At 59.7% G+C, this 13,860-nt stretch overlaps 1 protein-coding gene across 7 annotated transcripts; it reads right to left on the bottom strand.

The window, feature by feature from the left end:
- Positions 1 to 138: 138 nt before the first annotated feature.
- On the bottom strand, positions 139 to 13,835 carry LOC104356972 (membrane primary amine oxidase-like). 7 transcript variants are annotated; one of them, XM_032985982.2, is made up of 5 exons: positions 8,975 to 10,441; positions 2,544 to 3,648; positions 2,160 to 2,445; positions 1,331 to 1,460; positions 139 to 1,168 (listed from the first exon to the last, which is right to left on the bottom strand). In XM_032985982.2, the coding sequence occupies exons 1-5, from the start codon at positions 9,440 to 9,442 to the stop codon at positions 866 to 868; spliced, it is 2,292 nt and encodes a 763-aa protein (XP_032841873.1). In that variant the 5' UTR covers positions 9,443 to 10,441; the 3' UTR covers positions 139 to 865. The 7 variants fall into 7 exon arrangements, with proteins under 7 accessions (XP_032841873.1, XP_032841872.1, XP_042643124.1 ...); XM_042787190.1 differs by lacking the exons at positions 139 to 1,168; positions 1,331 to 1,460; positions 2,160 to 2,445; positions 2,544 to 3,648; positions 8,975 to 10,441 and adding exons at positions 5,363 to 5,874; positions 6,415 to 6,544; positions 6,772 to 7,057; positions 7,873 to 8,957; positions 13,242 to 13,835; XM_042787189.1 differs by lacking the exons at positions 139 to 1,168; positions 1,331 to 1,460; positions 2,160 to 2,445; positions 2,544 to 3,648; positions 8,975 to 10,441 and adding exons at positions 5,363 to 5,874; positions 6,415 to 6,544; positions 6,772 to 7,057; positions 7,873 to 8,974; positions 13,259 to 13,742.
- Between the last annotated feature and the right edge of the window lie 25 nt (positions 13,836 to 13,860).

Raw genomic sequence — 13,860 nt, 5'->3', positions numbered from 1 at the left:
GCCTCATGGCCCTTGGACCCCTGCGAGCACCACAGGGCTGAGCCAGGACCGCCTGTTACAGGGCACCAGCGCCCACAGCACCAACAGTGCCGGGGCTCTGGCCAGGAGCCACAGCAGCATCCATGAGCTACACAGCAGTTTAGTCAGAAAAAGCACCCGAGTGCCTGTTTATTGGAGAAGGGTGCAGATGGGGCAGCTCGGCCCAGGGAGTGCCCGTCCCTCCGCCTTCCAGCGTGCTGCTCCTGCGGGCTCCCGGTGCAGCCCAGTGCACTGTTTCTGTCCCTGTCCCCAGGGCTTGGCACCCAGAGCTCAGTGTCGCTTGGGCCCCAGCAGCCCTGGGGCTGCAGTGGCTGTGGGATCGGGGTGGGTGTTTCAGGCACGCTGGAGCTGTTGGCTCCCCGCAGCCCAATGCCCCCAGGGCAGCGGCTGGGCCACGGTGGCCACCACGCCACCCACTCCCACCACCCTGAGCAAAACCTCAGCTCCAAGGGGAGCTGCAGCTTTGTGCAGTGCCCAGCCCTGGCCAGCACCATTGCCCTGTGTGCACCGACCTACCTTGGGGAGGCAGCAGGGGCCCCCATCCCAGGGGAGGAGAGCAGCCGTGGGCACCCCACAGCACTTTGGGTGGCGTCCTGGATGGAGTCTCCAAAAAAATCACTCCTAGGGGCTGTTTTTCAGAGGCTTTGAGTCCACCTTTGGCAGCGCTGCGGTGCCAAAATGAGAGCCGAGCTCCTCTGAGAGCCCGACCCTGAGCACGCGACATCCCAGGCGCGGGGGAGAAGGTCCTGGTGCGGCAGCAGAGCCCCTCCAAGGGTGCACCCGCCAGCCGGGCACGGGGGCAGCGGCAGCCCCGGCCCCAGCCCCCTCAGAGCCCGCCGGGCGACAGTGCCAGGCTGAGGTTGAGGAAGCCCCCATAGCGGAAGGGGGGCAGGTGGGGGGCACAGGCAGCGTCGGCGGGCAGGCAGGCGAGGGGGTTGGCCCTGCACGCCCCGGCATCCCGATCGCTGCTGAAGTAGACGCTGTCAGGAGAGTCCACTGAGGGATCCTCATCAAAGTAGTTGTAGGGCCTCAGGAAAAAGCCGACGCCGTTCCCCACGGTCACTGTGTTGGGGACGTCTTCGGCATGGGGGACATGCAGGAACCCCACAGAGATCCAAGCGACCAGATCCTGGGCAGGAGGGGAGCCGGGTGCCCCATCAGGCTGAGCCGGACCCTTTCAGCCCAGCAGCCGCCCCGTTTGGCTGTGGGACGGGTGAAGCCTCTGGCTAGGCAGGAGCTGGGGCTGCGCCCGCAATGCTCAGCTCCCCTCCTCCCGGGAGACCCAGCTCACCTCGTTAGTGATGGTCTCATTGTCGATGAAGTCAGCGAAGGCGACGGTGGGTGTCCAGGGGTCGTTCTGGTTGTAGACGCTGGTGCTGGTGGGCTCCTCCTCCTTGCGCCGGGTGACGGCCAGCTGGTACCTGCCAGCAAGGGGAGCAGAGGGGCTCGTCTGCGCTGGCGCGGGGCAGGGCGGCCACAGCATCGCTGCCTGGGGATGCACGGGCAAACTGGGGCTGGGTGCGTCCCTGGTACGTGCTGCGGGACCCGGTCTGTCCTGGGCTGGGGGAGGAAAGGGCTGCCGGGGGCAGGCAGCAGCCCCGGCACCTTGGGGCTCGCAGGGGATCATTCACTGCCCACAGCTGCTCCAGCACAGCTGGGAAACACAAATGCATCCCCATGCAGACACTGCTGCTCACCGCCCGACGCCCTCACTTCAGCTACAGCCTCCCCCAGAACGTGAGCCATTAAATTTCACCCTGGCAGTGACCCGGTTCTGTGTTCATCCCAAGCATTTTCCAAGAGATATCCTGTCGTCACTTGAAGATGCCAAGAGCTGGGGATGCCAGTGCTTCCCCTGGGAGTACAGCCTAGTCTCCCTCACAGGGAAAAACACATGTAATTGCTCTAAATTAATCTTATCTGGGGTCAGATTCCTGCCTGTGAACTAGTATGAACAGATGTTATTGAGAAACTTTTCAAGGGATTTTTCAGAGCACAAAAATATGCATGTTGCTGTTTAACCCTTCCCTGCATCCTGGTACAGGCTTGCCGGGAGGCAGGAGCAGCCGGGGATGCAGTGGCAGGCTGGGACCCACACACGCCCCAGCCCTGGCACCTACCTGCCCCAGCTGATGGACCTCTCCATGGGGCTGGTGGTGGGCAGGTGCTTCCCGGCGAAGCTGGTGATCTGGATCCGGTAGCTGCGCGGATGCCCCCACTTGTTGGAATTGGGACTGACGAAGGAGAGGTAGCGGGGCATGGGGTCGTTGAGCGGGAACGCCGCCTCATCCTCACTCTCCAGCCTTTCCCTGCGGAGGTACGGCCGCTCGATGGTGTTTGGCATGTTCCAGGGTTCAGTCACAAGCCTGTACTCCATGTCCTGGGTCTCCAGGGAGTTCAGCTGCCCTGTGAAGCAGAAGGGAAAACCCTCTCGAGCTCCGCGCTCCTGGCAGAGCCGCAGACCACAGTGAACTGCAGCCACGCACAAGGGCACCCAAACCTACCGTCAACATCCAGGTCCACCTTGTAGTGGATGTGGTGGAGGTGCATCGTCCCCAGCGTGTGGGGCCCAACTCTGTTGCCATAGTCAGTGCCTCGGCCGTGGAGGAAGGAGGAGCTGATGTAGCCGGTGGCATGCACCCGGACTTCCACGGCCCCGCTGCTGTGGAACATGAAGTCCCAGATGTAGTCGTAGTTGATGAGAGTGGAGACAGCACGGATGACCAGCGTGCGTTTCCGCAGCCCGCCGTAGTACGAGGAATGCGAGTCAGAGAAGTGGCGCCGCAGAGGGAGGGCAGCGTCATGCTCAAAAATGCAGAGCGAATTTTGGTTGGTTTTGGGGGTGTCTGACTCCACCAGGTAATGCCGGTCCACATAGGTGGCCGTGTAGGGGCAGTCGAGGCCCCGGACAAGCTCGTAGGCAAACCTGCCGATGCCGAAGCTGCCATCGAGGTAGCGGGTCACTGTGCCCGCGGGGCAGTTGGAGCCGTACAGGGCTAAAGCCTCCTGGAGACTCAGCTCGTAGACAATCCTCTCTCCACGGTACCTGATGTCAAAGAGGCGTGGGCCGGAGTTGGGGTTCATGCCAAAGGCGATGCTCCAGCCCTGGAAGGTGACGCGGTTGTCCCTGACGCTGTAGCGGGGACCCTGGGGCTCGTACTGCAGCGGGCCCAGGGAGCTGGGCGGGCGCCGAGGTCTCATCGAGCCCAGCACTGTGTCAGCCAGGGGCTTCTTGATCTGGACGACCTCCAGCAAGTTGGTCATAAACTTATTCTCCAGATCCCCCATGCTGGCAAAGAACTGGCCGTTGTAGAAGACTTGGCGCAGCTGCCAGTGGGAGACATGGAGCTCCTTATGCTCCACCAGCACCTCCAGCCCCACCGGCGAGAGGTAGTAGCCGGTGCCGGCCACGCTGTGGAAGAGGACGAACCAGGTCATGCGGTCGCCAGACTTGAAGCCCCGCGGGGCCGTCGTGAGGATGGCCAGGTCGGTCCCGTCGGACTCGCAGCACGCACAGAGGAAGCGTGGTGCCTTTCTCAGCTCCCGCTGGATGAGGGTGTTGATATCCAGGTACTCCTTACCGGTAACAGGCCTGCGGTGGTACGGCACCTTCCCGCCGTACTTCCGCACCGTGACATCCCGGTGATACACCGGCGCCGGCAGCGGACCCACCACGTACTCGGTGACGTTGGGGTCTGGCTGGTTCCCAAAGTACAGCACAGCCAGCGCCTCCCGGGGGGGGCGAGGCCCCCCCCCGTCCAGGAACCGCAGCACCTCTGCCTTGGCGGGGACCTGCAGGTCGACGGAGGCGATGCAGTTGTCCGAGGGTTCGGCACGCGAGGCGTCGACCAGCTGCACCCCGAGGTTTCCCTGCAGGTACCGCACCACTTGCACCATCTCTTCGCCTGTCAGGTCGGCAAAGACCAGGCTCTGGCCAGCATCGGTGTCCTCCTGCTCCCGGGGCTGGTGCTGGCAGGTGCTGGGGGCCCTTCCTCTGGTCAGCAACACACAGACTAAGGCAAATATCGTGGCTAAAGCCAGAACGAGGAGGACGAGAACAGTTTTCATGTTCATGTCTGCACAGGCTCTAAGAGCTCCTGCAGTCTGGCAGGGCGGGTTCCCAGCTGCAGAATCCTCCCAGCAACCCACCAACAGAAGGGGCTGGGTTTGGATGGGTTTATTTTTTTCTTTCATTTTTTCAACAGGGAACAGCCCAGAGGAGGTTGTAGGGGGATGTTCTCAGAAATGCCCAGGATTTACTGGGAACCATAAAAGGCAGCTTTGCTCTGCTTCCCCCAGTGGGTCATAAATTTTAAGTAAACTTAATGCTACTGCGTTCCCCTCTTGTCCCACATGCTGCCATGCAGACCTTGGAGAGAACAGGTATGGTCACTTGGGAGAAATACATGCATCTCCCAGCACCTCCTTTTCTTAACCCCACAGATGCAGACAGCAGCGGCTGCAAGGACAATGCTCCTCAGTGCAGAGCAGCACCAAGCGCAGCACCATGGCCCCATCCATCCCTGCCACGACCCCGCCATCACCAGCAACGCCTCTGCAGCCTGCTCAGAGACACCGCAGCATCACACGCTGCTGCCGCTGACCCCACGCATGGGAAGGCACCGGTCCTGCAGCCAGGAGGGAGGGAGGGGACAGCAGCTCATCATCCCCCAAAGGTGGGTCCCGGCGCTGGGCTCTGTCCTGGCACAGACGGGGCTGCGAGGAGGGGGACGAGGGCTCCAGAGCCCACCCAGCATCCTGGCAAACGAGCAGCCCTGCCACTCCCACACCTTGGTCGAGCCTGGAGCAGGGCTCTCGTGGGAACCCGGCCAGCGTCAGGCTGCAAGGGGCTGAGCTGGCCCACGCGCTGCCCATGGGGCTGAGCTTTGGCTCTTTCGTGCAGAGACACCCATGGGGACGGTGCTGGGACGGCCAGACCCATCCCTGCAGCCGTCCCCTCCGCTCCCCTCACACCCAGTGGCGAGTGCCCGAGCGGGTCCTGGTTGTCCCCAGCGCCACCCCGAGCCCCTGCAGAGCTCGGTGCCAGCGCCCTGGGACTCCCCCCGCCTGTCCCTTCTGCTGGACTGTCTCCGTGTCTGGGCGGGTGCCCACAGCCTGGCTGATGGGCTGGTTTGTGGGTGCAGGGAACATGTCAGAGACATGGCATCACCCCCCCAGCAGACACTGCTGTAAGTCATAAGAACGAGACACTTGAGAGCCCACTGGACCAGAATCATTTTCATTTTTTTTTAACCTGAGATAGGCACTACACAGCACTTGCTTCTACAGCAGAGGAACAGAACTTTCTCCTCACTTCCCTCCTGTGACAGATTCAAATTCAGCAATTAACAGAGATAATGTAGACTCCCATCTGGCATCATGCCAGGAAGATTATGCTTCCCTTTTAAAGAGCACTATTTTAAAAGCAGTGATAAAAAGCGAAGTCATTGCACAATGGAAATTGAGACAACTTCACTAAAAAACTGAAAACTGAGACAGAACAGTCAACCTGGTATCTCTGATTGTGTCTCCTAACACTGTCCTGTAGCATTAAAGCCTGCTCGTATTTTGGAAACCATCATAGGTGAATGGAGGGAAGTTTGGCAAACAAGAGGCAGTTTTGGGCAGGCATGCAATCGGGTTGATTTCACAGGCCATGAAGTCCTGCTCACTGGTGAAAAATACGCCATCGTGTGAGAATATGGAGGGGTCCAGGTCATAGTAGTTGTAGGGTCTCAGGAGAAAGCCAACCGAGTTTCCCACTGTCACAGTGTTGGGAATATCCTCAGAGTGCGGGATATGAAGGAAACCAGTGGTTATCCAGGCAACCAGGTCCTAGGCAGGGAAGAGCCACAAGACCACAGTTATTTCAGAAGCCTGCAGCGGCAGTGACCAAAATCTGCACAGGGGCCATGGAAAATGACAGGAGAGCAGGAGGGGACCTCCACAGACACCAGCCCAGCCGCATTCCCACATGCCGAGCTCCCCCCTCCTGGGAAAGATCCCCTCCCTTCCCCAAAGACCTGCCCACAGCCATGGCCACAGATATCCAACCAGCAGCAGGGCCCTTGCCCTGAGCCTCGCGGTCAATCTCGTGCCTTGTAGAGATTTTCCTGACATTTTGCCAGCATTTCTCCATAGGGAGAAACGAGCTCCTGCTCTGCACTCTGATCTACATGCTCTGACCAAAGCACCAAGCAGATACACAGAAAAGGGGATGCTCAAACCCACTTTCCCCATTCCCCAGAGCTGCTGCTCTCCCAGCTGAGCCCCCCGCCCCATGGGCAATGCCAGGGTCACTCAGCCCCTGGGGCAGCTCTGGGGCTCCTGCCACAGCTGGGTAGTACAGCTCCAGCCCAGGGGACCCCAGCCCACCTCGTTGGTGATGGTCTCATTGTTGATGAAGCTGGCGAAGGTGACAGTGGGTGTCCAGGGGTCGTTCTGGTTGTAGATGCTGGTGCTGGTGGGCTCCTCCTCCTTGCGCCGGGTGACGGCCAGCTGGTACCTGAGGACAAGAAGAAAGATGGGAGCACCCCCCTGGGTCAGGGCAGAGCTAAAACCCAGCTCCCCAGGGTCTGCAGAGCTCAAGCCTGCTCCTGCAGAGTAACCCCAGTCCCGGAAAGTGTTTTCCCTGTGCCTCCCCATCAAGGAACATCCAGGCGATGCCTCCCCAGCGGACAGGGCTGGGGGTGTCTCTGAGAACCTGCTGTCCCCCAGTCAGAGCAGCCTGACCTTGCCCAGCTGATGGCCTTCTCCATGGAGCTGGCTTCGGGGACATGGTCCCCTGCAAAACTGGTGATCTGGATCCTGTAACCACGCTGGTGGCCCCACTTGTTTTTGCTGTTGGCTGCGAAGTAGATGTATCTGGGCATCTTCGACTGGAGCCGGAAGGCAGCCTGGTCCTCCGTGTCCAGGACCTTCTTGGCGAGTCGCGGCCGCTCTATCTGCTGCTCTGGGCTCCAGGGAGCCCGCGCCATCTCAAACACCATGTCGTGGGCCACCAGGGAGTTTTTCACCCCTGCAAAGCAAGAGCAGAGACACTGAGGGGCATCCCTACAGTCCCCTGCTCCCCATGGACATCACTGCAGCCAGAGCTCACTCTCCCCGTCATCCCTTCCTGCACACCGGGCTCTGAGCACTGGCTTCTGCTTAGGAGAGCAGTTACTGCTCTGCAGCTCCACACACTGCGACTGTACATCGTGTACATTTATCTATGGCTGTGTGACTGCAGGTTTATCTGCCCCAGGCAAGACCAAGCTGTGGCAGACACCACCATCCATGGGGACCCTCGCCCTCTGCAAGGGACAATAGGGGAGCTTCATCCCAGTGCAGAACAACAGCTTTGCTTTCTGGTGCAAACACAGTCTAATTAACTCAAGCTCCTGATGGCCCAGGCACCGTGCTTATGCTCATCAGCATGCGTCTTGCGAGCTGGAAAGCACTAGGAAGAGCCCAGGCTCTGAGCACATTTGCACATCACAAAACTGGAGCAGCGCTGTGCAGTTCAGGTCTTCCCACCAAGAAGAGTCATGAGCCAGAGGCTCAGATCAACAGCAGGGGCACAAGAGCAAATAAATCCAGGGACAAGGCAAAGAGCTGGCTGAGAGCGCTCGATGGCCAGCATCAGCATTGCTCTGGCAGAGGGGCCAGGGCTCAGCACCCATTGCCTGGGCCAGCCAGTGCTTGGAGCACAAAGTCCTCCCATGCTCTGCTCCCCTCATCATCCCACCCCACATGCAGAAAAAAAAAATCTGTATAAGGCCCACAAATGTCAAGTATTGAGAGTCTATCAGTACTAAGGAAGGGCACAAAGGAGAGAAGACCCAGACCTACCTCCCACGTCCAAGTCCACTTTATAGTTGATGGAATGGGTGCGTATTGTACCCAGTGTGTGCTCCCAAACCCTGTTGCCGTATCTCAGACCATCCCCGTGGAGGAAGGATGAGGTCACGTACCCCGTGGCCTGGACCTTGCCTTCGATGGCCCCGTTCTGGTAGAAGATGAAGTCCCACACGTAGTCGTAGTTGCCCACAGTCGCAATGGACCGAACAACCAGAGCAGAGTTGACCAGCCCACCGTAGTAGAGCGACTGCAGGTTGGAGTAGTGGCGCCTCAGAGGGGAGCCCAGGTTCTGCTCAAAGATGCAGAGGGAAGCCTTTCTTTTCCTGGGACTCAGGGTCTCAGACAGAGAGTGTGTGTCGACGTACGTGGCTGAGTACGGGCAGTCGACCCCCCGCACCAAGGGGGAGGTGTAGCGCCCGATCCCAAAGCTCCCATCCATGTACCTCGTCGACATCCCTCCAGGGCAGTTGGAGCCGTACACCGACAACGCCTCTTGGATGCTGATTTCATAGGCAACCCTCTCCCCCTTGTGTCGGATGTCGAACAGGCGCAGGCCCGTCTGCACGCTCATCCCAAAGGCAAAGCTCCAGGCCTGGAAGAGGACGTGGTTGTTCCTGACGCTGTAGCGGGGACCCTGGGGCTCGTACTGCAAAGGGAGCAGCGCAGCCGAGGGTGCTCGGGGCTTCATGGATGAGAAGTCCCCGTCCCGCGGCGCTTTCCTCACTTTCTCCACGCTGATACGACCCTGCACGTAGGCGCTCTCCAGCTGAACCATGTCCTTGTAGTACTGGCCGTTGTAGAAGACCCTGCTCACCGCCCACTGGGAGACGTCCAGGCTGCTGTGGTCCACCAGCACCTCCAGCCCCACCGGGTGCACAAAGAACCCACTCACGTTCTGAAATACAATGAACCAGGACTTACGGTCTCCAGATTGGAATCCGTGAGGGGCTGCGGTCTGAAACGCCACATTGGTACCGTCGTACTCAAAGACTTCTTTCAGGAAGGTCGGGGCTGCAGCAAATGCCACCGTCTCCAGGAATGCTCCCACCTGCTCGTACTCGCTGCCCAGCATCGGCCTGCGGTGGTACGGCACCTTCCCGCCGTACTTCCGCACCGTGACATCCCGGTGATACACCGGCGCCGGCAGCGGACCCACCACGTACTCGGTGACGTTGGGGTCTGGCTGGTTCCCAAAGTACAGCACAGCCAGCGCCTCCCGGGGGGGGCGAGGCCCCCCCCCGTCCAGGAACCGCAGCACCTCTGCCTTGGCGGGGACCTGCAGGTCGACGGAGGCGATGCAGTTGTCCGAGGGTTCGGCACGCGAGGCGTCGACCAGCTGCACCCCGAGGTTTCCCTGCAGGTACCGCACCACTTGCACCATCTCTTCGCCTGTCAGGTCGGCAAAGACCAGGCTCTGGCTCGTGGTTCCCATCTTCTCCACGATGTGGGGCTGGGAATCACAGCTGGGCGATCGCCTGCCCCTGCTCAGTAGCATGCAGGAGAGGATGAAGATTATCACCGCAGCCCCAAACAGGAGAAGGTAGGAAAGTTTGGGGTTCATCTCTCCAAGCGCAGAGGCACTGTGCAGGGTTTGGCTGCAGCATCCAGAATGCGTCCCTCACCTGCAGACCAGGCTCTTAATTCATTTCCCGACTGTGGGCGTAAAGGCGTTGCTTGCGAGGTGGGGAGCGAGCCTGGAGCTTGCAGGGGACTCGGAGAGGAGATCACAGGTCCCAGCCAGTTCAGCCTGTTTCCTCCCCACCCCAGACACACTGAGGAAGCCAGCTGGGAGCCGGCATCTGAGTCACTCCCCAAGCTACTGCTGCGTGTCTCTGCTGCAGGGTGACACCACAAAGAGCCCTGGCCTCCGTCTGCCCAAGGGGCTTTTGCTTCTCCCAGCATCTCCCAGGACACCCCGTCCTGTCTCGTGGGAGCACAGTGATGCCACAGGAGCAGGCTCAGCCGGCCCGGTCCTTCTGCACCCCGGTGCCTGGGGACCAGCCCCGCTCCCCTGAAGGGCTGGGCTGGGCTGGCACTCCAGGAGAGCCCAAGACCTGCCGGTTCCCCCGCACCTCCACATGCCAGTTCTCCCTGTCGCCATTCTCTGTTGCCTCCAAGTCCCTCCCAACCTTGAGGGAAGCAACCTGGCAGCTCCAGCCTGGATTCAGCTGTGGGCAGACTAGCTGAGACAGGAGGACGGTCCCTGCCGAGAACAGGCAGCGCTTGCTGAACCTCTGGCAGCAACTGCAAACGACAGGCAGCCCCTGGAGCAGCTGCACCAGGAAGAGCAGAGGCTGCAGGATGGCGAACAGGACACATCTGTCCCCATTCAGCCATCCCAACCCCACTCCCGCAGATACAATCCTCGGAGCAGAGCTGTCACGGACAGAAATGGCTACTGTCAGGAAACTTTGTACTCCTGACTGCACGACGGACCTTCCCCGGCGAGGGGAGCAGCGAGCCAGGGCACCGGGGCCACCCCAGCGCGGTGCGAGGCAGCTGCTCGTGCACCTCCGGCCCCACGCGCCCGGCCCCGCACGGGGCGGCAGCGGCACACCGCCCGCCGAGGATGCCTTTCTGGAGATGGTGGTCTACTTCACACCCTTGTGGTGGGGACAGTTTGAGGCACAGGCAGGAGGGGCTGGGCAGGGGTTGAAACCACTACAGCACTGGATCAATTTATCACTCTTGCTATCATGTTAATTTAGGAACTTGCGTTCTCATTCTCACTTCCAGCCAGGGAATAATCGCCCTTTCTCCCTGCAGGTGCTACACCAGCCTCAGATCAGGATCCAAGAAACCTGTGTGGGAGATGACCCATTTTTGCTGTGCTGCGGTTTTCCCTTCCCTGCGCTCAGAAGGTGGGAGTCCCGCCGGGCACGGCTTGAGCAGCCCGCATGGCCCCAAGCCCTGCTGCTCAGGACAGGGCTCCCCTCCCTCGCTAAGGGGAACAAGTCTGGGATTTTACACAACTCTGCTCAAGAGCATTTTGCAGCAGCCAGGGCTCAGCTTCTGTAAACAGAGCAGGGAAACTGAGGGGTACAGCAGCTACAGAAAAGGACCTTGCTACCATGCAGGAACTGTAATTTAGCACGTTTCTGAGCCTCACTTGCAGGAAGGAAACCAGTACCAGCCCTGGTTTTGACAGTAATGACAGCAGCAGCAGCTTTCAGGGTCACACAAACCTCTGCATCGCAGGCAGGTACAAGAGAGGACACATGCCAGGACTGAACGCTTGCATTGGAGTCAGCTGCAGCTTGGCACCCGTTAGTTATCCAACTGCTCCCCACAATCCAGGAGACAGCATGGGTTACAGGAGCTGCGCTCCTCCCCGGGCTGGTACAGATGCAGTCCGCTGCCTACCAGCAATCTCTTTGGTTCCGTGCAGATGTAAAACATTTTTTTCCCCTACGTTTTACAGGAGCGGGTTTCAATAACAGACACCTAATGCTTTCAGTCTGTGCTCCAGCACCACCACCGCCCTTGCACCTCCCTGGGCTGCAGTTACTGGAATGGCCTTTCAGGGGAAGCAAAGCTGTCGGTTCAGGCTGAGCATCCGTGCTCCTCCCAGGGTGGATGCCAGCGCTCCCCTGCTCAGCCTGCCAGACGGTGCAGCAAAGGGCTGCTCCTGGACTCAAATAACCCTCAGCAGGGATCCACCGCCAAAAACCGTGACTCTGTGCAAGAGTAGGGGAATTCACTGGCTCAGAGCAGTGGCTTTGCAGCCCAAGACTCAGGATCCAACTTACAAGTGTTTCCTCAAAAGAGAAGCAGGGATAGAGCTGTGCAAGCTCAGCCCTGCAGAGCACCAGCCCAGCTGCCCTGCTTTACGCTGGGCAGACAAAATACAGAAAGGACCTTCCCAGTTACAAGAAGCTTCATGACCAGCACCAGGAGCAGCAAGAGCAGGCTCACGCCTTCAGCCCTGCAGACAGGGCTGTCCCTCCCGTCTGCGGGGCCATGCCTATAGCAACACGCACTCTGCCAGACATGAGGCCTCAAGGAAACACAAACATTTTTCAGCTGCTACCTCTCATACTTTCCCTGGGCTGAACACGGAGCTCCCAGACAATTCCCACTGCCTTCAACTACATGGCCTTGAAGACTGCTTTATACACAGAAAAATAATTTTGAAGTGAAAGAAGGGGTTAGGAGAGCGAGAAAGCCGAGTTCCGATGTCAGTTATCAGGGACTCTACGGACTGGGAGGCAATCTTGCCAAAGCTCTGGGGTTTACCTGTATAAGGGCAGATATGAAAGGAAGACCCAGACCTACCTCCCACGTCCAAGTCCACTTTATAGTTGATGGAATGAGTGTGTATCATGCCCAGTGTGTGCTCCCAAACCCTGTTGCCGTATCTCAGACCATCCCCGTGGAGGAAGGATGAGGTCACGTACCCCGTGGCCTGGACCTTGCCTTCGATGGCCCCGTTCTGGTAGAAGATGAAGTCCCACACGTAGTCGTAGTTGCCCACAGTCGCAATGGACCGAACAACCAGAGCAGAGTTGACCAGCCCACCGTAGTAGAGCGACTGCAGGTTGGAGTAGTGGCGCCTCAGAGGGGAGCCCAGGTTCTGCTCAAAGATGCAGAGGGAAGCCTTTCTTTTCCTGGGACTCAGGGTCTCAGACAGAGAGTGTGTGTCGACGTACGTGGCTGAGTACGGGCAGTCGACCCCCCGCACCAAGGGGGAGGTGTAGCGCCCGATCCCAAAGCTCCCATCCATGTACCTCGTCGACATCCCTCCAGGGCAGTTGGAGCCATACACCGACAACGCCTCTTGGATGCTGATTTCATAGGCAACCCTCTCCCCCTTGTGTCGGATGTCGAACAGGCGCAGGCCCGTCTGCACGCTCATCCCAAAGGCAAAGCTCCAGGCCTGGAAGAGGACGTGGTTGTTCCTGACGCTGTAGCGGGGACCCTGGGGCTCGTACTGCAAAGGGAGCAGCGCAGCCGAGGGTGCTCGGGGCTTCATGGATGAGAAGTCCCCGTCCCGCGGCGCTTTCCTCACTTTCTCCACGCTGATACGACCCTGCACGTAGGCGCTCTCCAGCTGAACCATGTCCTTGTAGTACTGGCCGTTGTAGAAGACCCTGCTCACCGCCCACTGGGAGACGTCCAGGCTGCTGTGGTCCACCAGCACCTCCAGCCCCACCGGGTGCACAAAGAACCCACTCACGTTCTGAAACAAAGCGAACCAGGTGATCCGATCTCCAGACTGGAATCCACGGGGAGCGGCTGCCAGGGGTGCTAGACTGGCCCCGTCATACTCCATTACTTGACGCATGAAAGATGGAGCGGTGGCAAACACTTGGCCTTTTAAAAACCCCGCAATCTGTTTGTATTCAACAGCCAGCATCGGCCTGCGGTGGTACGGCACCTTCCCGCCGTACTTCCGCACCGTGACATCCCGGTGATACACCGGCGCCGGCAGCGGACCCACCACGTACTCGGTGACGTTGGGGTCTGGCTGGTTCCCAAAGTACAGCACAGCCAGCGCCTCCCGGGGGGGGCGAGGCCCCCCCCCGTCCAGGAACCGCAGCACCTCTGCCTTGGCGGGGACCTGCAGGTCGACGGAGGCGATGCAGTTGTCCGAGGGTTCGGCACGCGAGGCGTCGACCAGCTGCACCCCGAGGTTTCCCTGCAGGTACCGCACCACTTGCACCATCTCTTCGCCTGTCAGGTCGGCAAAGACCAGGCTCTGGCCAGCATCGGTGTCCTCCTGCTCCCGGGGCTGGTGCTGGCAGGTGCTGGGGGCCCTTCCTCTGGTCAGCAACACACAGACTAAGGCAAATATCGTGGCTAAAGCCAGAACGAGGAGGACGAGAACAGTTTTCATGTGCATACCTGCTGCTGGTCCCAAGGCACTCACAGCAGCTTTCAGAGCAAGGTTTCTAGCTGCTGCCTCCGTCAGTTTACGCTGCACTGGAAGGGTTAGCACAGAAAGCACAAAAGACTGGGAGAGGCTAGGGGAGGAGATCT

Source organism: Tyto alba, unplaced genomic scaffold (genome assembly GCF_018691265.1).
Source record: "Tyto alba isolate M040663 unplaced genomic scaffold, T.alba_DEE_v4.0 Super-Scaffold_12, whole genome shotgun sequence".
NCBI classification, from domain to species: Eukaryota; Metazoa; Chordata; class Aves; order Strigiformes; family Tytonidae; genus Tyto; species Tyto alba.
This window is presented reverse-complemented; position numbering and strand designations above follow the sequence as displayed.